Raw genomic sequence first — 25,829 nt, 5'->3', positions numbered from 1 at the left:
AGTCCTCACACTCAGTAGGAAACATGAGTCCCAACAACTAAATACAGTGGTACCTCGGATTAAGAACTTAATTTGTTCTGGAGGTCCGTTCTTAACCTGAAACTGTTCTTTTTAAAAAAATAATAATAATATTTATTAAGGTTTTAAAGGTTACAAAAAGAAAAAGTAATAACATCATATTAAACAACATCAAAAACAACACATCATAATAAGAAAAAAAAGGGGGGAAAGAAAATACAAAAACAGAAAATTAAAATCCATTAAAAAAACAACACATCGCTACTTTTTATTTCGGTCCTGGAGGTTTTGTTAAATATGATAAGAAAGGACCAGTTGGTTAAAGGGGTTCAGGTCGGAGCGAAACAATATAAATTGAGGGCTTTTGCAGATGATTTGGTACTTACATTACAAGAGCCAGAATCTAGTACTAAAAGAGTTTTGGAACTGATGCAAGAATTTGGTCAACTGGCAGGGTTTAAATTAAACAAGTTAAAAACTAAGGTATTAGAGAAAAATTTAACAGATACTGAGAAAGAGAAGTTTCAGAACGAGACAGGCTTAACTGTGGTTAAGAGTGTAAAATATTTGGGGATCAACATGACAGCTAGAAATATCAACTTATTTAAAGATAATTATGAGAAATGTTGGAAACAAGTGAAAAAAGACTTAGAAATTTGGTCAAACTTAAAGCTTTCCTTGTCTGGTCGAATAGCGGTTATAAAGATGAATGTATTGCCTAGAATGTTGTTTTTGTTTCAAACTTTGCAAATTGTGGACAAGATGGACTGTTTTAAGGGTTGGCAGCAAGACATTTCTAAATTTATCTGGCAGGGCAAAAAACCCAGGATAAAATTTAAGATTTTAACTGATGCAAAGGAAAGAGGGGGATTTGCCCTGCCGGATTTGAAACTTTATTATGAATCAGCAGCTTTTTGCTGGTTAAAAGACTGGCTGCTTCTCGAGAACACAGACATTTTGGACTTGGAAGGATTCAATAATTCTTTTGGGTGGCATGCATATTTGTGGTATGACAAGGTTAAGGCGCATAAAGGTTTTAAAAACCATATTGTTAGGAAAGCATTATATAATGTTTGGATGAAATATAAAGATTTGCTGGAGAATAAAACTCCAAGGTGGCTGTCACCAATGGAGGCAAAAGCTTTGAAAAAACTTAATATGGAGGCTAACTGGCCAAAATATTGTGAAATCTTAGAACAGGAGGGTGACAAATGGAAGTTGCAGAGTTTTGAGAATCTAAAAGACAAAGTCCGAGATTGGCTTCATTATTATCAGATATTGGAGGTCTATAAACTGGATAGGAAAATGGGCTTTCAGGTGGAAAAATCAAAACTGGAAACAGAGTTGCTAGAACCCAATACTAAGAATTTGTCAGAAATGTATAACTTGCTGTTGAAGTGGAATACGCAGGATGAAACAGTGAAATCAGCTATGATTAAGTGGGCTCAAGACATTGGTCATAATATTTTGTTTGCTGACTGGGAAAGGTTGTGGACCACCGGCATGAAATTCACGGCATGTAACGCCTTGAGAGAGAATATTATGAAAATGATCTATAGGTGGTACATGACCCCAGTCAAGCTTGCAAAAATATACCACTTATCAGATAATAAATGTTGGAAATGTAAAGAAAATGAAGGTACATTCTTTCACCTCTGGTGGACATGCCCAAGGATTAAGGCTTTCTGGGAAATGATATATAATGAAATGAAAAAGGTATTTAAGTATACTTTTCTGAAGAAACCAGAAGCCTTTCTCCTGGGTATGGTAAGCCACGTGGTGTCAAAGAAGGACAGATTTTTTTTAATGTATGCTACCACAGCAGATGGCAGATGAAGATGACGGAATATATGGGACTGGCAGAGATGACGGGCAGAATCCGAGATCAGGACAAAGAGACAGTGGAAGAGGATTGGAAGAAGTTTAAAGACTATCTTAATAAATATTATAAAATTAATGAAGGCTAAAAAGATATGGGTTTAAAAATTAGGGGTTTACAGGGGAATTGATTTAGGGAGAAAAGAACGAAATTAATGAAAATTATGGGAAATGTGGGAATGGATTTGCTGATAAAATAAATGAGATTAAAATACAGAAGGGAGAGGTGTGAGGAGCTCGGTGAAATTAGGATTAGAAATTATGGTTTGAATTTATACTTGTTTTTGTTTTTGTTTGTTTGTTTGTTTATGTTTTTACTGTTTTTTATGTGTGTGTGTTTTAAAAAAAAAATTCAATAAATATCATTTGAAAAAAACAAAAAAAAACCAACACATCGAATCTTCCCATAACTTATCTTTCGTTAGCTTGTTTCCCTGACCTCCTCACACCTCCCTTTTTTGTATTCTAGTTCAGTTAACTATTTCAGCAAATCCTTTCCATCTTTTCCAATTTTTGTCCTGTAATTTATCTTAATATAATATAACTTTACTTTCCCTCGTTTCACCAATTAACAGTCTATTTTTTCCTAATCCTTTATAACATTTCTGCTCAAACCACATAAGTTCATTCCAACATCTTTCTAACATTCATTAATTTTACAATGTTTCTCTAAGTAGTCTTTAAATTTCTTCCCATCTTCTTCCACCGACTTAACCTGAAACTGATCTTAACCTCAGGTTCCACAGGCCTCCCACTGCTGCATGATTTCTGTTCTCATCCTGAAGCAAAGTTCTTAACCCGAGGTACTATTTCTGGGTTTGTGGAGTCTGTAACCTGAAGCGTATGTAACCCGAGGTACCACTTTAGTGGTAACCAGGACTGTGTGCAGTCAATGCAAAAATGAAATAATAATAAAAATAATCCTCTAAGCAATCTGAATTCTGCACCCCAAAATGATGAATTCTGCAACCTGCAGAAATTATGCAAATAGAGCACACGTGCGCTGTTTCTCTATTCTATGACTTGCAGTGTTTACTTCATTGTTTAATTTTTCTGCTAGTGCTGGTCAAGAGGAGGATGAGGATTAGCACAATATAGAACATTGCTGTGGAGTTGGTGAAAAATCCATTGAAGAACAGCTGAGCTGCAGGACCATCTACACAGGGGTTTATTATGCAAAAAATATTGTTGTCCTTTCAAAAGAACCCGAGGTGCATCACCTTCCAAGATTTCAAGCGTCCTCTCCAGAATTCGAGAGAAGTTTTTATTTTATTTTTAATGAAAAACTGTACTATATTAAATCACATCACAAATGCTCTTGGCGCCAACTTGTGACATTGGCATCTGCCCTGACTTAGGAATCAGCGCCCTCTGCAGGCAACAACAAATTTCATCCCCTTAGTGGCCTATTAGGGGGAATTGGACTGGCTCCACTTCCAAGCAAAGAGCGCCCCCTGGTGAGATGTAACATGTCACCCAGCTCTATGCTAGCAATAAATCTCGGAGCGTTCCTTAAACTGGTGCCCTGGGGAGGGAGCGTGGGTTATCAGGGAGTCTTCAGCATTTATTTACTGGGCAGAGCAGAGACGAATTCCTGGGCTCAGTTAATAGGAAGCGTCAATAGCACTTAGCTCCTCATAAATATTAATTAGGGAGGTGGAATCTCAAGTGGCCAGAGAGGTGCAGTTAATTAATAAGCAATAACAAATATCGCTGTCGATCAATTACACAGAGAGGCTACTGGGAGAGGATGATAGCAAAGCTCTTGTGGGTTTTAGTAGTGTTTAGGAGAGGTAGGTGAAGGAACAGGGAATAAAAAGCACCCCTTCTCATCTCAATAATTTGATAAAGTCCTGGGAATAATGTAAGGAACTGGGTATGTTGCATGACTGCATGTGAAAGCAGTATTACACATAGTAAAAAATACTTACAAAGTGCAATCCTATACATGTCTACTCAGAAGTAAGTCGCGTTGTTTTCAATGGGGCTTACTTCCAGGTAGGGATGTGTTGAAACTGCAGCCTTAGTCCAGTTGCCTATGTTGCAGAAATCTAACTGATGAATCGTATCAGTTTTAATAATCAGCTGATGGATTAAGTTTGCCAGTGAGCAAACTAATAGTACTTTCTTTGTTTCTAAATGATATAAATGTGTATGTCTTTCGTAAGCACCCCTTTCCTGCACGGGGAGAATGCCTCTTTTTATAGATGATGCTTTGCCACCAGCAGTTTATATCCGCTGTTATTTTGAAAACTGAAAAATAACTTCCAAACAAATAAAATAAAGAAAGATGTTGCAGAATTAATCAGGGTATGTTGCAGTGTGTGTGTGTGTGGTGTTAGAACTTAGCATTAATATAGGGCATTCCAAGACAACCGCAGCTCTGTTATCTCAGTTCCCCTTACCACAGACCACAGACCTGAAAAGCAGGCCTGTATTATCCTGTCCACATCACAGATGTGAGGCTGAGTGATGGTGCCATTTTGGTTGGCATCTGTCTGGAGACAACAAAGGAGTGTGCCTTTGCCCACCCAGGGCGATTATGGCTGAGGTGGGATTTGAACAAATGACTCACTCACTCCTTCTTGCCCACTGCCTGACATACCCATCACATTACTGGCAATGCTGAAAGCCACTGCATGCAGAAGGTTGCCTTCTGTACCCTCTGAGCAGGATCACAAGCTTTGCTTGGGTCAGGCAGGAATGGTGGAGTGTTCAACTTTTTAAAGCATCAAATGGAAAGAACACACAGAGACCTAAAATCCCTTCAGTTTCACAGTGGGCTTGCTATGTGGCACTACTCTCAGTGAAACTTGGTTGAACACTGCCCAATATCTTCTATGGATTAGACTTCCTACTTCATGCATAATCATGCGCAGGTAGGGGGCATCCTCTCACCATTCTTTAATTAACCTACTCTGTGAATACTGGAGATTAACTAAAGCATGTTAAGAGGCAACAAATCCCCTTTAATTTTGCTCGTGTACATTTTCACACACCCTTTAATGGGTTCCTTTTACACCAGGGCTGTCGGCAGACTGGGAGAAATCAAATAGCTCTGTACGTAATTCTTCTATGGTCCAACTTGGTCAACCTGGAGATTTCTGTCACTGAAGAAGGAGGAGATATAGAAAGACAATCCCACTAGGCCCTCCATCTCAAGTTATGGCCAGCCCCTCCACCTCCTGCAGAGAAATGGGGCATGAATGGTGCAATTGGCTTCCTGGATCTGTTAAATTCTAAACAAAATAAAAAAATTCCTTCCAGTAGCACCTTAGAGACCAACTAAGTTTGTTATTGGTATGAGCTTTCATGTGCATGCACACTTCTTCAGATACATGTGCATGCGCATGAAAGCTCATACCAGTAACAAACTTAGTTGGTCTCTAAGGTGCTACTGGAAGGAATTTTTTAATTTGTTTTGACTACGGCAGACCAATACGGCTACCTACCTGTAAGTACAACGGTTAAATTATAACTTATCATACATTTAATTGAAACTATCTCCTTCCTTTAGAATCTCCAAAGCAGCAAGACATGTAACTGTTTCTTTAGGTCATGTATGACTCCTTAAATTTAATCAATAACCAATCAGTTAGTTATAAAATTAATCAGTTTCAAACTTTTTAACCAATAGGTAACTCTAGTGGTTTTATTTAAAGGACTCGGGGAAGTTCCCCCACCTGGCCCCCACTCAAATGCCTGCCCTGATTGAACATTATCGCACTGTAAGTATGAAGGAATAAAGAAATATAAAAACATAAATTCACCCTGGAAGTGGTTTTCCAAAGCAGTTGGAGAACTAGACAGGTTTCAAAACCCCCGTTCAACCAGAATAGGCGGCAATGCTGCAGCGCAGGGCTAGAGGGCGCTGTGGCGCTACAGCGCAGAAGCCCGCGGATCCTGCCGCCCGAGGCGCTGTCCTGCAGCGAAAGTGCTGAAACTGTCCGGGTCCGGCGCCGCAGGGCGTCCCAGTTCCTCCCAGTGCCCACCCAGTGCCTCACCTCAAGGCCCTGCTCAGCTTGTCGTAGTTCATATGGGGCTTGCATTTACGGATTCCCCACAGCCTGGCCACCTCGTCCGGGTCCTTGATGACAAACTCGCCGTAGTCCCCTTGCCAGGCGATGACGTTCTGGTATTCTTCTTTTTGCAGAAGCTCCAGGATGAAATGCCACAGCTGGATCTGGCGAGAGCCGGGGCTCGACTCTGGCTTGTAGGCCCAGTCTGGGAAGGCGAACCCTGCCGGGGGAGAGGTGGAAAGTATAAAACGGCGGGGGTCTAGAAAGGGGGGGTGGGTTGCTCTAGACAAGCCAGGAGAATCACTTATGTTTCTAGAGATCATAAGGTTGCTGGATCTCGATCTCTCTCTCTCTCTCTCTCTCTCTCCTCTGCAGGTACTTGTCTGCTGGGGCTCACAAATTCTGGAACCTCGTGAAGCATAGGAGCCAACTCTTAGGGGCCAAGGGGTCTTCTCCCCCCAAAAAAAATAAAAAATATTTGAGGAAGCAGCCCTGCCCACAACATGATGGGCATTGCCATTCAAATGATGTGCGTGCACTGTGTCATGTGATCGATTTTGAGGGCTGGGGCTTACCTGGGCCCCCCAATATTTTATTCAAGCTGGTACCCCTGTTGAGAAAAGCATCAGGATCTAACACTCTCTGGCGCAAGCCACGTACCTATCTGTGTGGATGCAAAAAGAGGCTGCCCATGTCCCAGAACATGGCAATCCCCCCCCCCCGCAGCATGCAAAGGAAAGGGGGTTAAATGTCCAAAATGCAGCGACCTCCCAGGAAACTGATGCATTGCGGCGCTGTCACCTGATTTAAAAGTCAATTGATTAAATGAGCTTTGCTTGATTAATTGATTAGTCACTAGCTAAATCTACACATGCTTGTATACGATTTTTAAAAAAAAATCATTCTGAAACCAAATGTGCATTGCCTTTTTTTAGGGGGGGGTTGCTCATATATTTTTATTTATTTCATAAAATAAATAAAAAGGGGAAAAACTTCAAAAGAGATTTATAATAAGGGGGGGGGGGAGGAACTTGAGGATGGCAAAGGGGTGGACTGGGATTGTGAATAACTGATTTAACTTCAGGCTTCCCCCAGTCCTTCCAGAGGCTGCGTTCGCACACATATTTGGAACTAAATCCTGCTGAGACCTGCGGGACTTGCTTCTGACTAATCATGGACAGATTCAGGCTGTCAGTTTCTCAGATTTTAGCACTAATTGTCTGTGTGTTTGTGTGTGTGTGTGTGTTAGAACAAAGAGGTCTAGAAGCTTGTTCTGGTTTGAAATGAAAAGTGAAGGTTGTCATGTTTTTACAGAACAGTTGCTTGTTGTGGGGTCAGAGGGCATTCCACTGTTTCTGGTTCTATTTATTCATTTACTCAGCTTCTATCCCTCTCTTCATCCATGTATGATCCCAGGGTGGGTTACAGAAAAAATAAAGCTTCAGTGAAATGCATGAGAACTGAAATATAACTAAACAGCCATATTAAAACCCCAATTGAGATATTAACAGAGCAACAGAATGATTACAAAATTACATCCGGTTGATTCAAAACCCTGTGAAAGTGGCTGCAGAAGTCTGGATAAAGACATGTGTCTTCAGCTTATGCAGTGACAACGGAGAGCAGGACATTCCACAATCAAGAGAAGGTGCCGCCACCAAAAAGGCCCTCTCTTGTGCTGACACGACATGTCTCACTCAGCAACAGGGCTACGAGAAGTGCCTCCCCTAAAACTCTTAAAACACAGCCTGAATGGTTTAGGGTCATGCTGTTTTGTTGAGTTAAAGTGCTATAAACACTTACTTGGGACTAAGTCAAGTGAACTCTGTGGGACTTATTTTTCATTAAATTGCATGGATCAGGCTGTGATAGCAACTTATGCTAAGAATATCATCGGTTTAAAAATGGCCACGGTTAGTTAGTTAGTTAGTTAGTTAGTTAGTTAGTTAATTGCATTTCACATGTTTCTCAAGGCAATATATGAACCCACCACAAAAACTGCTAAAAATAATTTTTAAGACAGTGCGAAAACAACAACTGAAGATTGGTTTGAAAACAATGCAAAAGAAACACCTTAAGTAAGAAGCGGTCTTGAGAATAGATTTTCCTGAATGTATAAAAGTCGATTTCAGCTTGGCTGTGAATTTTTTTGCAGTACAGTGGTACCTCGGGTTACATACACTTCAGGTTACATACGCTTCAGGTTACAGACTCCGCTAACCCAGAAATAGTACCTTGGGTTAAGAACTTTGCTTCAGGATGAGAACAGAAATCGTGCTTCGGCGGCGCAGAGGCAGCAGGAGGCCCCATTAACTAAAGTAGTGCTTCAGGTTAAGAACGGACCTCCTGAACGAATTAAGTACTTAACCCGAGGTACCACTGTACTTTATGCAGATAGGTTACAGTGCAGATTAGTTCCAGAGGGTTGCTGTGTTTGTCATGGTCAAAGTATGGCACTGCAAAGATTAACTGGATTCTTGTACGAGTGTTTGTGGGATGCAGCCAGTTTGTCCAATGTATGAACAGGTATCCTCAGATGGCGGACAAAGGGCAAAAAATAGTATACAGTGACCCCCCCCCCCGCTAAAAAAAAAAGCCAGTAATATTTCATTGCCACAGTAAATTTGTTAGTCTTTAAGGTGCCACTGTATTGTATTGTTTTCATATGGATTTTAAAAGTTGCTATACCATACAAAGTGGTATTCCTGAGTAGTTTTTGTTTTTTTAAGATATTGTATGATATGGGACATTCCTAAAAATCAAGTGAAATTCGAAGTGAATTTGAAATGGTTCGGTTAAACCTGGTTCCAATTAAAGCTAGGAAATATTTTTGTATGTTATAAGTCAGGGGTAATTATTTGTTACATCATTAATCTTCATGATTAAGACCCCAATCATTGTGTTTATTATTGAATTTGGAATGGTTGGGTTGACTTTTTATACTACCTTTCTGAGGTTGCTTTTTTTTAAAAAAAAATCCCCTATTCTGTCAGCAATGAGTATTTTTCATACGGTGTTTCTCCTGCATAAAACTGCTGAATGTTCATTCACTTATCAAGAGGTTCAGCTCTGTCACTTGTGGCCTGAATCGAGATAATGGTTTTCTATCCCACTGCATGTATTAATTAGCACAGCAGCGCAGGGATGCTTGCTTTAGAATCAACACGGCTTTGTGAACAGCCACTATAATCATTTCACATACATTTAAGCATTAGCACAATTAGCACAGTCTGTATTCATGCATTTCATTTCCCACTGCTTTCATTGCCAACATTTGTTTTCTCCCCACATTTTGGTGAGTATACGTGTGCCATCTTAGGAAATCTCTAGTCCATGAAAGCTTGTGCCAAAATAAATTGTTTGTGCCCGAGGTGCATAAGACTCCATATTGTTATTTTACTGCATGCAAACGTTGACATTACTTTCCCATAGATGTCAAAAATATTTGATCTCTTTTTATTGGCCCCTTCGCCTCTTCTTTTTTAGTGGCTGTGCCTCTTTACAATATTTTATTTTTAGTATCTAACTCTACAACACATGAACATTCATGAGCAGATCGTTGCACGCAGGCACATGCCAAATAAACCCAAATGTTTGTGCACATGGCAAGACCTTTGCTAGTGAGTTTCCTCTTACACTACTTATAAAATGTTCCCGAAGTCCTCCGAGATCTCTCCCTTGAAGTTGAGATGCTCTCCGCCTTGTAGTTATTTCCACTTTCAGATCTTAATTCCGCAGTGGGCTTGAATAACAACCTGACACTGTGTTTAAAAGCAGGCATCTCCAAGGAGCAGGGATAGCCAGCTCGGTCACCTCCACCCCGACTAATTAATCATGGCTAAAAGCTGAGCTCTCTCTGCAGCTCAGGAGGGAACGGACTTCAAGCAGAAGGTGCTGAGGGACACACTCTGGCCTCTTCCGTGCAGGAGAGGTCAGGCCGGCCTCTTCAGATCTGTGCCTCTATCTATGAATCTATCATTAACAGGCCTAATGAACTGCTGATCAATGCCTTGATTTTCAGTTACACAGAGCACCTTTGGCACCCCTGCAGTAAATTACATTCACTCTCCCAAAGGCCTCTCTCTCAGATGCCAGGGCCCTCGAAGTGTGAGATCAGCCTCTCAGCAGAGGCACAAATACTTTGCTGGGAAGTCCTGGGCACTACTGATGCCTCTCAAAGTGCAAAGGGGATACCTGTCACATTCCTCTCCCCCTTGCATTAATTGAAGGCATGAGGCACCAAGGGCAAAGCTCTCTTGGCCAATGGGATCGTAGCAGGACTGTACTGTAATGCCCACAGAGTTTCTACATCAGCTCTAAAATATGTGCAGTTTACCTGCAGGCCCACAGCCTGGAATATTAAGGTGTTTATAAGCCCTAGGATAAAGCAGTGGTCTGTCTGTCTGTGTCCAGTACCCTTCAAATATGAACACTACTTAACTTGCTCAGTGCTTTATTTTGATGAAGCAAAATTTAATTTATCACAAAGGGAGAATAAGTACCACATGGTTGTCCGTCCATTTTATAGTGGGAGACTGGAGCAGGAACACTAGCTTTTCATTCTCCCTACACAGTTTTCCTTTTATTTTACCATAAGAAAAACAGCCAGCAGCCTAAACAGATAGACAATTTTGTCTCAAAGGTTTGGTTCAAGTCACCCAAGGAGATTTCGGGACGCTTCCCAGTTTCCATTTCCCATCTTGAACACGGGAATGTTTTCCTTGGGGTTTTTGAAATAGCAAGACAGCTGTATACACACACACACACACACACACACACACCGTATTTTTCGCTCTATAAGACGCACCAGACCATAAGATGCAAGTAGTTTTTGGAGGAGGAAAACAAGAAAAAATATATTCTGAATCCCAGAAGACAGAACAGCAAGAGGGATCGCTGCGCAGTGAAAGCAGCAATCCCTCTTGCTGTTTTGGCGTCTGAGATAGCTGCACAGCCTGCATTCACTCCATAAGATGCATACACATTTCCCCTTACTTTTTAGGAGGGAAAAAGTGAGTCTTATAGAGCAAAAAATACGATATATATATATATATATATATATATATATATATATATATATGAATTATTATTATTATTATTATTATAGCATGGGAGGCTGAAAGAAATTTGCTTTTTATTTGTACAGCCTGCTCTTGGCATTTCCTGCTCTATTTGCAAAGCAGCAAGAGTGGGTTCACCATGGTTCTAACTACTTCACAGAGCAGAAACAATCCTGGATGGAGCCCTTGCTGTCGCTGCTGGATGATCTGTTTGTTCCCAAAGCACATTTGCAGTTCACATGGAGCAATGGTGCGGAGCAACAAACCACATAGGCTTGGGGTGTGTCTCCCAATAATCCTACACAGCGTGCGAGAGTTCCTCAGCAGCGGACAGCTTCACACAGGAACGTTTCCCTAGCATTCAAAAACCCCTGTTGTAGGTGGAAATTGGCAGGTTCATTCTGCACCAACCACTCCCATTACTTTTTGAAAGGGAAGCACCAGCTCACAACTCCCCCAGGGACAAGACCTGATCAGTAGGGGGTTGGGTTACTTAGTGGTGAATGAATGGCAGTCTGTACATGCTCGAAGGCCAATTGTTTTTAAGGAGACTACACCCTATTAATCACCCTGTCCTTTATTTTTAGGACCGCTTAGTAAATTACAGCTTCTGCCAAATTGACATGGAGTGTCTGGATTTAGATTGGCAGGAACAGGAATAAGTTTGCTCGGTCCAGACACTTCGAAAGGGCACGTGTACCGGCCAGTTAAGTCAAAATGAGCCTTGATTAAAACCTGGGCCTCCTAGTCCTGTTTATCTGGCTCTTTGGTCTCTGCCCAGCCCATGCCTCTCACTGGCCTTGCAGCACACTTCCTGGAGTCCCTGACTGGCTAAAACGTGTCCTTGATTACGCCTCTTGCTTGCCTCAGTGGAAGGTGGAGAGATGTGGTTATAGCACTGCAGAAACCTCAAGGCTGTGTGTTGCTGAAATGTAGCCTACTTTTTAAGAAGTAAGGGTCACATCCCAAGCTCCGCCCACCTTTGCCTCTGGCCCCACCCACCCCTGGCAAGTGGCTCCACCCACCCTTTAGAAAGTTGCCTATGAGGGAATGTGGGTCCCCAGGCTGAATAAACTTCCATGCCATGCATTTAAACTCTTTCAGGTAGTTCACCCTTGCAAACAAATGAACCAGCGAACTAGGCGTGTGATACACAACCGCAGAGAGGTTAAGGAAAACACAGTTTTCCACTGCTGTCGCTAGAGTGACAATGTGACTGACTGTTAAGTTGACATGCATTGACGCTGCAAAAATAGGTGAAGTTGCTCCCCTTTTTTCAAGGGAGAGCCAGGTGGTGTAGTTAATGTGTTGGATTCACAACGGGGGAAACTAGGTTCAAAAGCTGCATAGCCGTGATGCTCACAGGGTCACCACTGGCCTACCTCCCAGGGTTGTTGTGAATCTTAAATAGGGGCATGGGAAAACCTGTCTTGTGCTTCTTGGAAGAAGGTGAGATGTGGATGCAGAAAAAAAAATACATACAGCGAGACTTTTCCTCCCCCGCCAACACCAGACTGCTAAGATTCTTCCTTTGACTGCCCTGCCATGTTTTTAGCCTCAGTGTATGGGGAAAAATAGAATCAGCTGGCTAATGAAACATGCAAGGCTTCTGTCCTCAGAGGCCCAGCATGGAAAAGAGTGCCCTGCGGTTAAAACCAGCTCCTTTGATTGTCACTATTGCCCCCCAGCCTTCAGCTTGGAGCTACAAACTCCACAGCAGTCTAGACCCTTGGGGGAGATTTTGCTGTGAGAGAGGGGGAGGGTGCAGTTATTAGCTGTGTGAAATGAGTGGGTATGGTATTGTGTGTTTGTTTGTTTCTAACTGGGAGAGGGTGAACGTAGAAGCCATGATGGCTGTGTCTCATACACTGCATGTGGCTGGATTTGCATTTATTCGTTGAATGGTCTCTAAACTGGATCCATTTGCAGAAAAATCTCCTCTTCAAATTCTAATGTTTTATATTTACCAGATATCCACTGACGATTCAAATATTTGCGAGTGAACCGCTGAATATTTTACATATGATAATGTATCTTCCCTTCCTTTCTTCAGCCCCCTGTTTTCTGGTGGTTGCTTTTTATAATTCTCAGCTGCACTCACATTTTTAAAAAAAAAATCTTCATTTTTAATTTATTTTGTTGCTATGAATTCATTGAATAAAAGTTAGGCATACATTTTAAAAACAAATAACTTCATTTTTTCCCATGTTGCATGCAATGGTATGTAGCATTTGATAGTTGACATGCAATAGTATGTAGTGCTTTTTGACATTTGACACCTGTCAGTATCAAAACAATCAAGAGATATCAACAGGTCTAAAGCCCTTGAGATAATGGTTCCACCTACAATGTTGAATTGGAATTCTGAAAATGAAATTTTTGCATGCCGAAAAAGTGAGAGAACAGCAGATTTCAAATATTTGTGAATGTTGATTTCAGCGTTATTGTATATGTCAGCAGCAGTAATTGTATATGTCAGCAGCAGTCTTTTGCACAATAGCAGTAGTATGTATGTACATAGGTATCCAATCAGACCAGGTTTGATGTTGGGCATGCGATAAATAATGGTCTGAACACTTCACCTTATCTGTGCAGGAGCTAGTGAAAGAGAGAAGGAAATTCTGCACATGCTCAGAGGTCCCCTATTATTTACATATTGTGTGGCTAGCATTAAAAACCGACCAAATGACACACCCATTTCTACTAACCGAAAGGAGCAGATTGCACCAGAACATTTTGCCAAGTTCTATTAAAATGAATGTGGGGCGCGGGTGGCGCTGTGGGTAAAAGCCTCAGTGCCTAGGACTTGCCAATCGAAAGGTCAGCGGTTCGAATCCCCGCGGCAGGGTGCGCTCCCGCTGCTCGGTCCCAGCGCCTGCCAACCTAGCAGTTCGAAAGCACCCCCGGGTGCAAGTAGATAAATAGGGACCGTTTACTGGTGGGAAGGTAAACGGTGTTTCCGTGTGCTGCGCTGGCTCGCCAGATGCAGCTTTGTCACGCTGGCCACGTGACCCGGAAGTGTCTTCGGACAGCGCTGGCCCCCGGCCTCTTAAGTGAGATGGGCGCACAACCCTAGAGTCGGACACGACTGGCCCGTACGGGCAGGGGTACCTTTACCTTTACCTTTACCTATTAAAATGAATGGGAAACAGAACAGTAGTATCCATTATTTTCTTTTCAGTGTGTCCATGTTGCAAGGAATAAGTTAGCTCAGCTTTTCCCAAAGTTTCTTTTGAGCCATTTGTCACCAGGTCCTAGAAATTGTTTTTACCTGAGCTAATCAAACTAATAATATACAAGAACACTGTGCCTCTCAGGAATTGCTGAGCTTATTCACCACTGCATGTGGACAGACTGCACTCGTGGTCATTTGGAAGAACAGTGTTTCATAGAATCATAGATTTGTAGAGTTGGAAGGGACCACGAGGGTCATCTAGTCCAACCCCCTTTCACCTAACATGGGGCTCAAACCCACAACCCTGAGCTTAAGAGTCTCATGCTTTACCAACTGAGCTATCCCAGCTCAGGCAATAAGGAATGATTGCTACAGACTTATTTTAATTGCATTTATTTTCATGGGATTGGGGAAGACAATATGTTCACCCAAGCCCCTGCATGGAATCAGGGTACAGGGCAGAAATGAAGGCATTCTTGATGCCCATTCACACATGGTGTGAAATGTGTGCGTATGAATGACTACTTCTTGCTGTTCTGCCTGTGCAGCATGATTTAAAGCATTTGTCTGGGATGCGGGTTCAAGCCTTCACTCAGCCACAGAGTGACATTCAGCCAGTAGCCTAACCTACCTCACAGGGTTGTTGTTCTAAGTATAAAGTGTGGTGGTGGTGGGGATTTGTACGCTGTGTTAAACTCACTGGATGAAAGGTAGGATAACAGTGAAATAATAAATAAATAAAAACATCAAGTTGCCCACTGTTGGAGTTCATAGCTAGCTGAGCTCAAACACATGTTTAAAAAGAAACACGTGTTTTAAAAGAAAGAAAGTTTAAGAATTATTAGGATAGGGCCACTGGGCTCCAGAAACCGCAAAACAGAGTCTGGCAATTGGACCTCTCCTTGAAGGCTCAGCTAAAGTGACAATAATAAGGACTTGCGGTTGTTTCCAAAGCTAGTCCTCCACAGAGTAGACCCATTAAAGTCAATATACATGACTAACTTAGAGCCATTGATTTCTTTGGTTCTACTCTGAGTTGGATAGAGCCCTTGGGAAGATTTTATATATATATATATATATATGCAGGTTTTGGTGTCCTCGGGTGTCTTCCCGTGTAAAAGTTGGGGTGTCTAGGCGACGTTTCGACGAGGTCTCACTCGTCATCTTCAAGCTGGTGCTTTCGGCTTCTTGTTACTGGAACAGAGCTCTGGAAGGTTTCCTCCCCGTAGAGGTAAGATATTTGCTTTCGTAGATTTTCACGGGTACAGGAATGCAGGTTTTGGTGTCCTCGGGTGTCTTCCCGTGTAAAAGTTGGGGTGTCTAGGCGACGTTTCGACGAGGTCTCACTCGTCATCTTCAATGAAGATGACGAGTGAGACCTCGTCGAAACGTCGCCTAGACACCCCAACTTTTACACGGGAAGACACCCGAGGACACCAAAACCTGCATTCCTGTACCCGTGAAAATCTACGAAAGCAAATATATATATATATATATATATATATATATATTATTAATATTTTTGCTAAATCCTTGACTTCCTGATTTGGGAAAGACAACATCTCAAACAGCGCCATCTGTGTGAGTTTGTAGGTGGGTATTATGGTGGTGATTAAATTTGTTTTGACTTCTTGGGTACATCCCCAACCTGTTGAAGGTGCATAGCAGTGTGGTGGGCCATCTTAAGCTTCTTGGAGGGTGGGAAAATAGATGAGGTATAAATGCAATAAATAAATAAATAAATAAATACGGCACAATAAAAAAGCAGGAAGTAAGGCAAAGGAAAAAAATGTTGTATCTTTTCATTTAAAAATTGAGGTAGCTCAGTTGGTTATATCCCAGTGTTGATAGCCCCAAGGTCATAGAATAATAGAATAGTAGAGCTGGGAGGTACCCCAAGGGTCATCTAGTCCAACCCCGTGCGATGCAGGAATCAAGGCTTGACTCCTGTATGGGGCAGCTGCATTTTCCTGCATTGCAGGGGGTTGTTTCCCAACCTTGTGCCTCCAGCTGTTTTTGGACTACAATTCCCATCATCCCTTGCCACTGGTCTTGCTAGTCAGGGATGATGGGAGTTGTAGTTCAAAAACAGCTGGAGGCACAAGGTTGGGAAACACTACAATTCTACAAGTCCTTTCCAACTCTGCAGTTCTATGATTTCCCAATGGGGGAGGGGGAGCAGCACTGGCCAAGTGAGATCACCCTGGGTGCTTATAGGAACTGGAAGACTGAGATATAAATCTCTACATAAAGAAACATAAACTTTTAAAAGTGGTGGATGCGCTGGGGTCTCACCTGGGAAAGTGCTGGGCCGGTTTGGTCTATGGCCGGATCTACCCTGAAATTAACCCCCCCCCCCTACTGATCTCTCTCTCTCTCTCTCTCTCTCTCTCTCTCTCTCTCTGTGTGTGTGTGTGTGTGTGTGTGTGTGTTGGTAAAGCGAAGGCAATTTTACCTGGAGTCCAGAGAGCAGGAACCGGCGAGGTGAGCAGCAGGTCCGAGACGCAGTTACAGTCCATGGCGCGAGAAGGTTACACCTGCAGAGGCGGAGAAGGGGAGGGAGGGTCGTGAGATTGGTTGGGTGGATTGGGAGAGGAAGCACAAGGAAAAGCAGGGTTTGCACCGTTTGAGAGAGACAACTGGATGAATGCATTAGAACAGCGAGGAAACGAGTTCCAAAAAAATGGCGTGGAGTAGAGGGGAAGTGGTTGGTGTTTTTTTCAGGAGACAGTGGAGGAGGTAAAGTTCTGCCCAGCTTCTCGCGGCGCTCCCAGAGGGCGACGGGCCTCCTGCTGCATCCGAAGGACTACGAGCCCTCACGGACTAAGACCGAAGTCGCCAGCCAGCCCAACACTCAGTGCCGACCCGAGCTCCATTCCCTGCGCCCGTCGTTGCGTAAAAAGGTCAGCTCCGCGCGAAGAGGGAGAAAGAGCCCCGCGCCTTGGACCCGCTGAACCCGCGAATTATTCGCCTCTCTTTTGGGGTGCCTGCCGCTGTATTCCCCAGAGGTTTGGCCCTCTCCCCACAAGCCGCTTTCCAGTTGAAGTACTCGGAATGGGACGATCCGAACTCGGAAGTAAGCCGGACTCACGAGTTACTAGTTGTGGGTCTGCTCCCCTGGAATGTGGGAACGGTCGAATTAATTGGCATTTCCTTCCAATTAAACTTGTTGGCTTCAACCCCGAGGCATCGTGGGCTTTGTAGCGAGTTGGGCTGCTGGTGTTATGTCGGCCTGGGCAATTGCGTCTGCGTGCATTAAGGAACGCTGTGTGCCGGTGGTTGTGTGAACACGTCCCAAGAGCGTGTGCACATTTAAATTAACGGTGCTGCCCTGCACATATACCTCTGCGTGACCCTGTGTGTGTACTTGTGTAGATCCATTTGGCCCTTGGGTACTGATTTCCATAGAATTGTTATTTATTAAATCTGTATATTGTATTACTTATTAAATACGTCTGAGTGGGAGGCTGGTCGCCGCCGCCAGCTGCTTCTTTGGCGCCATCTCGCATGCCGAGAAGCCTCCGCCCAGTTGTATAACGCCCCACAAGTCTACCCCCAAAATATCCGCAGCAGCCCACCCAACAAAGCGAATATTGAGGGAGGGAAGGGTAAAGTTTCTTTTCGTAACCTGCACATTCTTATTTTACCCAACCCCTTCCAACCGAAGAGCCACAGGGAAAGAGAGAGCGCAACAGGTAGCCCTCATTCAATTAGAATGCGCTCATTCAATTAGAACAAAAAACGGACCGCGATCCTAAACACAGCTCCTTGAAAGTTCGTCCCACGCGGCATTTGATGGAACTTTCTCCCCCCAAAGGAGGCATAGGATCGAGGCCTAGCACCAAGCCCCCTCAGTGCCCGAGAAGGGCTCCCCTTTAATTGGAGAGGGGTCTTCTTCACACACACAAATATTGCACACCCTTGGAGTGCAGCCTTGCACGAGGGCAGGGCAGTTTCCGCAAAATACTCACCTGCATCCTCCACGCCAGCTAGCAGAATAGGGTTTGTTGGGCCCAGCCGCCCTCTTAGGAATCTGGCCCAGTTAGCTCAGCCCTGCCTACACCGACCGGCAAAAGCTCCCCAGGCATTTTTTCTATCTGCAGATACTCATGACCGAGCCAGGTCTTTCCGAAGCACGACCTCATCGCAGCTCTTTCGCTCGCCTCTCCCCAAAAATCACACTCGGAATGTCCGATTCTCCCCGCCAAAACTTCAGATTCACAACAGCAATAATAAATAACAGCAAATGTTATTTCCATGTCATACCACCAGCGCGCTTTACATGGTAGCAAGCAGGGAAGCGAAAAGAAAGAGGAAATGGAAAAGGACAAGTCTCTGCCCGCAAGGAACTTACAAACTACGAAGGGAGGAGGAGGAAAGGCAGCAGAATAACCGAGGAAGGGTCTATACTTGCGGTTTCCCCGCATGTAGATGCATATTCCTATTAAGTTGCATTAGCTTCCCACCCCCACCCCGCCGCGCCCTTTCTTGTCCCCTGCTTCCTTTCTCCCCACGGATTGCCCCATTTGCGCCCCACAACGGTTTAAAGCCCATCCTTACCTCTTTCCCGCGCGACGCGTCCATCTGAGGGATTTTTTTTGGGTGCCCAGAGCGGGGGCAGTGTCCTCCCTGGTTCTTCAAGAAGCATCGCCAAGCATTCCGCCAACCCCCCCCCCCCCCGCGCCCCAGATCAGCCACCCTCAGCCGGCTTATTTGGCGGCTGAAACGCGCCTCCTCCCCCTCACTCACCCCCACCCGCACTCCCCCTCCAGCCACCCCGGGGCCGAGCGCGCGGCTGGCCGGGCTGTCAGATAATTACCGCGGCGGCGGAGGAGCCGGTGCCCTGGGCGACTCCGCTCGGCGCCTGGCGAGTGACACGCGGCCCGGAGAGCCGCATCATTTATGGATTCGCCCCCCGGACACGAAAGAAGGAGAGGAAGAGAAGGAGAGAGAGATAGAGAGAGGGAACGCGCACCTGTCTTCCTCGCCTGCCCCTTACACGCTCGTTCCTTCTTCCCTTCTGTCCTTTGCACATTCCCCTTTTCCGCACCGCTCTTTTTCTCTCCCTTCTTCTCCCCGCTCCGTCCCTTCTTCTCTTAACTTCTCTCCCGCTTCCCTCCCCGAGAGCCCTTCATTCTCCTTCCTTCCTCCTTTCACACAGACAACCACGCAACCCTTTTCTTTATCTTCTCCCGTCCTATTCACATTCCCTCCTTCCCTCTCGCGCTCTCCTTCCCTCTCCTCTTCAGCCTCGCTCCCTTCTTCTTCTTTTTTCACCTCCTTCCACCTCCACACTCTCCTCCTCCTTTTCAGGGCCTCTTTCGCGTTCCCTCCTTTTCTTCCCCCTTCCACGCCCGCTCCTTATCCCGTGTTGAGATCCTTCTCTTTCTCCTCTTCCCGAGCTTTCGCACTCTACTCTTCCACTATCCTGCCCTCCCTCTCTCCCTTCTCTCTCTCTCTATCCCTCCACCCGAGGAGCGCTAGAAACGAGGAGGGAGGGTGATGGCGATGGGGCGATGAGATGGGGCGGGTGGGGAGAGGGTCCGAGCTCCAGCCGCCTCCTGAGGTGTCCGGGCGCGGCAGCGGCGGCAGAAGCCGCTCCAAGGGTGACGGCGCCTGAGCTCAGCGCTCGGCTCCGTTTGTCTTCATTAGGGGCGGGTGTTTGCTTGTAACTACTCCTCACTTCCCCACAACAGCTCCACCGCCGGCATAAGGCGGGCTGGAGTGGCGGGGGTGTGCGTGGGGGAGGCGGAGGGGGGCGGCGATGAAAGAGACTCTCGCTGCGAGAAGCGAAAGTAAATAGAAAAACAGCCGGAAGAGACGAGGAAGGAGCATTTGCGCTCACCACCACCCCGTCTCCCTGCCACACAACTGACTGTTGTTGTTGTGTTTGTGTGTCAGAGAGAGAGGAGGAACAGGGAGCAAAAAGTCAACACCCTCCCTCCCTTCCGCAATTGTAAACGCAAACATGTTTGAACAAGAGATCTTTCCCAAGGCAAGAGGGAGTTAAAAGTATTGGCGGCGGAATGGCCCAAAACTTTGATTCAAGCGGTATAGTGTGGACGAGGAGTGGCGTCCGGCTCTCCTCTGACAAGAACCACTTGTGTGTGCGTCTTCTCAAGCGGATGCTACCAGTTTGGAGGTGGGGTAATGTGTTTTCAGACTGGGATGCAGGTGGACAAATAGAAGCCTCCACCGGCCTTCGACCAGTTGCTCTCCAGCCGCGCAGCTGCTTATGCCCATCTTCCCTGTGCAGGTTATGTCCGTCTATCTCTGTATTTACAAAGGCGGGGGTTTAATACTTCCTACATAGGCGCAGGGACATAAGATCAAACTCCAGAGATCTGGTGACCCGGCCTTAGCAGGGAGACAGCGGAGGAAGAAACATGAATGACCGGAAATTGAGGAGCGAGAGAAGATAGAGAGGCAGGTGGAGTGATGGGGAGACGCTCCACAGAGAGGTGTATTTAGACATCTTATCTGAAACAGAGTCGGTTTAAGACCAGTTTAGCAAGACACATTAGCAACTGAAATCGAAGAGATCGGGGTGTTCAAAAACGCCGATAGATAACAGGGACATCGCAGCTTTGTCCCCGCGTTCAGCACCGGGGACAGCTCCGCGTAATAGAACGCAATACGGATAGACATAACTTCCACCCAGTGTCACCCCCTTGCCACCTTATTTCATGCAGTATCCCCTCACCTGCCCCCCCTTCCCGAGCTCCAAGGATGTCACCGAAGCCCCCGTCTTCCTCTCTGCGCGCCCCCCCGCCGCCAGCTCCCAGCCTCTTGTCCTTGGTTGCAGTAATTTTCCGTTTGATTTGGGAGGTAATGCATTTTTTACAAATCAAAGAGGAAGCTAGCAGATCCCCCCGCAGGCCCCCAGGAGCCGGGGCCCAGATGAGAGGCGCAGATCATTTCCTTGTTAGTTTTGATTTCGGTTACCGAGGCTTTCAACTTCCCTCCAACCTCCTGGAGAAATGTTATAACAAGTAGCCGAGGGAATTTTCCCTTCTTTGCTTCCCCACTCCTTCCCTCCCTCCCTCCCTCCCTCCATTTCTGCCCCCTCCCCTTCGCTTTCTCGCTCGGTCTCATCTCTGCATATTTCTAAAGCGAGGAGGGCGTAAAGCAGCCGTCCAAAACCGAAAAGAAGGACGCAGGAGAGACACGAGGCACCCAGGACGCCCCCCCCCCCACGCCGCCCCCACCCCTATGAGACCCCCACTTTCTTATTTATATATTTATTCACTCTCTTCCCACAAATTTTCCCCACGCGGTCTTTTCGAGAGATCCAAACATATTTTTTAAAAGTTAGCGTTTTAGGTCAGAGGTATTATAAAATCAAGACACCCAGGTTTTCTATTTTTATTTTGGGTGGGGTCTGGTGTTATTTTTGGTTAGGATTAAATGTTTGCTGTAAATGTGCCTCCTCTGCACGTCGCTGTGATCATTCAGGGGAGAGGACAGCTAGAGTATTCCGTCCATGTTCGGTTCAGCAGAATTTCCAGCCCTACCCGAAAACTGCTTGCTTGTGGAAGCAAGCCCTACTGGGTTCAACAGGACTTACTTTCTGGCAAGCCCAGTTGAGTGCAGTGGGATTTAAGCCCAGGGAAGTGTGTGCAGGATTACAGCCTCGGACGAAAACCCGCAAACGCACTGCAGAGTCACGCCTGCATTGGTTTCCTCACTTGTAAGACTCACATAAGCGACATGCACATATTCAGGCGCGCACACCCGCCTCCTGCCTAAAGCTGCCATACCTGTCTGAAAAGCCCACCTATGAACACGCTTTGTGGAGCACACTGGAAGACAGGTGGGCAGGTGAGGAAGCACCCGCGCCTGTTTACCAGGGCTGTGCTTACCTGAGAGAAAGTCCATGGAGCTTACTTATCAGTGCGCATCGAAAGGATGGCGCTGCATTTTGTGGGTGGGTGTTTTGTCAACCGAGTAAGTAATTTAAGTTAATACGCCTCTGCCTTTTTAAACCGATTCAACTGATGATAAATTCGCGGGTTACCAAAACCTCGGTATGGGTGCCTTGACGCTGAGGAAAAGGAAGGGGAAACTGGCACCTTAATACAGTAAAGCGAAATCTCCAGTAACCGTGGAAGAAAAAGCCACAATCTAACCTTGATTATTTCAGAACGTGCAGTCTCAAAAAACAAACAGGTGTGCTCTGAACTGGCAACCCCGCGGATACAAATTGGTCTTCGCCGATTAATCAACTAAAGCGCCAGTTGATTAATCCACCGATGAAAGGTTGTAGCCTGGATCCATACACGCACTCCCTCCCTATGGGTTGTTACCGGAATAAAGCACAGAAGTGACACTTGTGCACAAGCTGCAACACAAGCCTGTTTCTATCACGTATACACCGCACATATACAAACACAAGCCAGGAGGGGAGGGGGGCACGTATTCATTCGCGCAAGGTTTGAAATGCTAATAGCATCTAACTTTCCGATGCAAAAAATAATAATAATCTGGGGTTTTTTTCCTCGTTATATGGGGTTTGGGAGGGGGGGGAATTCGGTGTTTGTACCGCTTCTCTCTTTTTAATCTTAAAGGATGTGTTTGCCGACCTGCCCCCTCCTTTCTTTTTTTGGGGAATCGATACTGTAAATTATTCATTGTCATTAATTATCGATTTGGGTATCTAGCAGCGGCGTTTGGAGGATGAAAAGGTTTCTTCCTTCTCCCCTCATTGTTCCATAACCTCCGGCGAAAGAAGCCAGAGCTGGAAGACACCCCCCCTCACACCCCCTTCCCCCCAACCCAATCCACCAGGCCTGTTCTAAGCAGCCCCTATACACATGTTAGGGCAAACTCCGCTCGATCAATGGGGGATCAATGCGGAGGCATGAAACTAATAGCCAGCGAAGCCTCTTTGATCTGAAATCTCAGATCAAAACTCGAATACCTGCTTCTAACAAGACAGAGAAGGGAGGCGAGGGGAGGGAGAGGAGAGGCGAGGCGGGCAGGGGGCCGGGGAAGACGAGGGAGCCGGCGAGCTTTAAATACCCGACAAATATTTAAACATACAGGTTGCAAGTTTAACAACCGAGGATCGCCCGAGTTTCAGGGGGAAGAAAGGGAAATGTCTGACTCCCTAAATGGAGGGATTTTGGAGTGGGTGGGAGGCGCTGGATACACACACAGGAAGCAGAACGGGAAACGGAGAAGGGCGCCCCCTTGAGGTTGGGGCAAGAGCAAGGGCAGGATCGCTGGTTTTCTGGGAGGCGAGGTGGGAACAAGAAAGAGCAGGGGGTTGTGAGTTGCTCGCGAAGACGGGGAGCGGAGTGGGCAATGACCAACAGAGCAGGACTACACCGCTTATTATACTGCCCACGTCTCTACGGTCACATCCAGCAGCCCTCCGGGAAAGCGAGCTTGCAATTTATTAAGTAAAGTAATTAATAATTATTTTTTTTAACAGTCTAATAGGGCTGCTCCGGTCCCCACGCCTTGTGCTGCCTCGTTTGATTATTTTTAATGTCCTTAGAAGTTCTCAGAACAACACTTTGTTTGTTTGGCGTTCTCCCCACCACCAACACCCCGAATATCAGAGTTTTTGGAGAGATTCCTTTGCCCTCCTCCTCCACGACCACCCCAGCTATCCCAGGAGGGAGGCTGGCACTGGCAGTCCGAACACCAAAAAAATTATTCCTTAGATCTCTGGTGCGTAAATCTGAATCCAACCTCACTGTTGCGTTGTTGTTGTTGTTTAGTCGTTTAGTCGTGTCCGACTCTTCGTGACCCCATGGACCAGAGAACGCCAGGCACTTCTGTCCTCCACTGCCTCCCGCAGTTTGCTCAAACTCATCACTGTTGCGTACATGTCCCTTTTGGAAACTCCCACCCACCGACGCCGGAACAAATGCCTCGTGGGAGCAATCACAATTTTGATAATAACTTACTAATTAGAGGAGCAAGAGGAGAAGAGGAACTTCAGCTCCCCAGGTGTATGAAGCTAAAGCCTCGCCCATCGCTTGCGAGTTTGCAAACTTCCCAACATAGATATATTGCAAGTTATCCGGGGCAGAGAGACCCGCCTTCTGCTCGCAGACCGTGAGGTAGAAGGGATGGCGCCATATAAATAGTTCATGCTAATAATATAGCAACTTATCGTTTCTGTTGCGTGTACAGGTCTGGTTTTTTTGTTTTGTTTTTACAGAGGGTAAACAGATGTACTTAATGGTGACCAGTGCACATAGCCAGTACATATAATATACTGATAAAATATATTAATGATACGTTCTGAGACAGATTGCGGTGGGTGCCATCTTATCGCAATGACGTGTCTTTAATGCCCCGTTTTTTCCACGTGTGAGCTCGACACTTGATTGTGGCCTCGCCTATCAAAATCAACGAGGTTTTCAACGTGCTTAAATCGGGCTGTATGCTATTTGATAAAACTGCTCTAATGCTTTGTTTATGCACTAAATGGACGAAATGCAACCCTATAGGGAGAATATATAGGGGGTGCCAACTTGAATAAAACATTGGGGGCGGGCAGGTAAGCCCCGCTTCACATCATCGATCACAAGACGGGCACACTCACACCATTTGAATGGCAATGCGCATCAACTTTGGGAGAGAGCAGCCCCCTCAAATATTTCATAGAGGGTGGAGGAGAAGGGAACCCGGCCCCAAGGAAATGGCAATATATCTATATTGTGTATATGCACCAGTTCTTGCACTCGTTTCGTGATTCGTTTCCACTTATATCCCGCTTCTCTTTCCCAATAGAAACTCAAGGTGACCAACAGTATCAACGCAAGGATAACATTACAGTTAAACATTTAAAAACACATAGACTGGTTGGATCCTGCCGCCTCTGGATTTATTGGTACCGCTTCTGTAACAATTCCTCATATAGCGTGTGTGTGTTAGAGGTGTGTGCATGTGTCAATTGGAGGAAAAGTTTTCCACGTTACTTACTTGAGCGTAAGGCTCGTTAAGCTCCGCGGACTCTTTTTCTGAGCAATCGTACCGGCAGTCACCCAGGGAATAATAATAATAATAATAATAATAATAATAATAATAATAATAATAATAATAATAATAAATGTGCATGAATAGGAGTCGTGGAAAGGATAGAATCCGTAATGATACCGATGCCAATCATGAGAACCCCGATTATATCTGGTGCAGTAGGGAAAGCTTAAGCCATGATTGTACAGGCTAAAAAGTCGTCAAGATGCTTCAAGGCTTCTGTTACTTGTCTATCGCTTTCCCACTAAGCGTTCAAAGCGCTCTACATATCTCATATCCATAATGATTGCATTAGGGAGGCTGTAGGAGAGAGGGAGAGGGAGAGGAATTGCAGAGCATTTCCTGAAAGAGAGAAACAGTACAGTCGTAAGGGGAAGTGGATGTGCAGACAGAAAGTGAAATCTACTCTAGCCCAGAGTTTGTGGGTTATCAGGAGGCGGATGCCGAACAACAGATGCAGAAAGATTTAGACTGTGGTGATATGCACATTTACCCAGGGGCCTATTGCACGTGCTTGTTTCTAAGTACGCAAGCACAGGGTGGCTCTGTTGAGACTGGCCGCATGCCAGTGTGTGATTTGGCTCACTTGCTAGAGCCAGCTGTTTTCATTAGCGTCACCATTTAAGGTACAGGGCGCTCTGCATAGTCCCATAATCCAGCCCTCAAGGCTATTACAGCGTAAAG

General features: G+C 45.3%; 1 protein-coding gene across 5 annotated transcripts in view; it reads right to left on the bottom strand.

Annotated features, from left to right (window-relative positions):
- The window catches only part of ERFL (ETS repressor factor like), a 158,053-nt gene that overhangs the window by 5,387 nt on the left and 126,837 nt on the right, over window positions 1–25,829 (bottom strand). For 2 of the 5 annotated variants that reach the window (XM_083754087.1, XM_083754086.1), the window contains exons 2-3: window positions 16,606–16,687; window positions 5,901–6,135 (exon numbers count right to left, since the gene is read on the bottom strand). In XM_083754087.1, the coding sequence (XP_083610213.1) occupies window positions 5,901–6,135; window positions 16,606–16,669 (299 nt within the window). In that variant the 5' untranslated portion in view covers window positions 16,670–16,687. Of the gene's footprint in view, window positions 1–5,900; window positions 6,136–16,605; window positions 16,688–18,710; window positions 18,771–18,969; window positions 19,670–25,091; window positions 25,115–25,829 lie in introns of those variants that run through there. The other 3 variants (XM_083754090.1, XM_083754088.1, XM_083754089.1) reach the window with 3 other exon arrangements.

The sequence above is a fragment of the Podarcis gaigeae genome (genome assembly GCF_964106915.1).
Source record: "Podarcis gaigeae genome assembly, chromosome: 8".
In the NCBI taxonomy this organism is placed as follows: domain Eukaryota; kingdom Metazoa; phylum Chordata; class Lepidosauria; order Squamata; family Lacertidae; genus Podarcis; species Podarcis gaigeae.
This window is presented reverse-complemented; position numbering and strand designations above follow the sequence as displayed.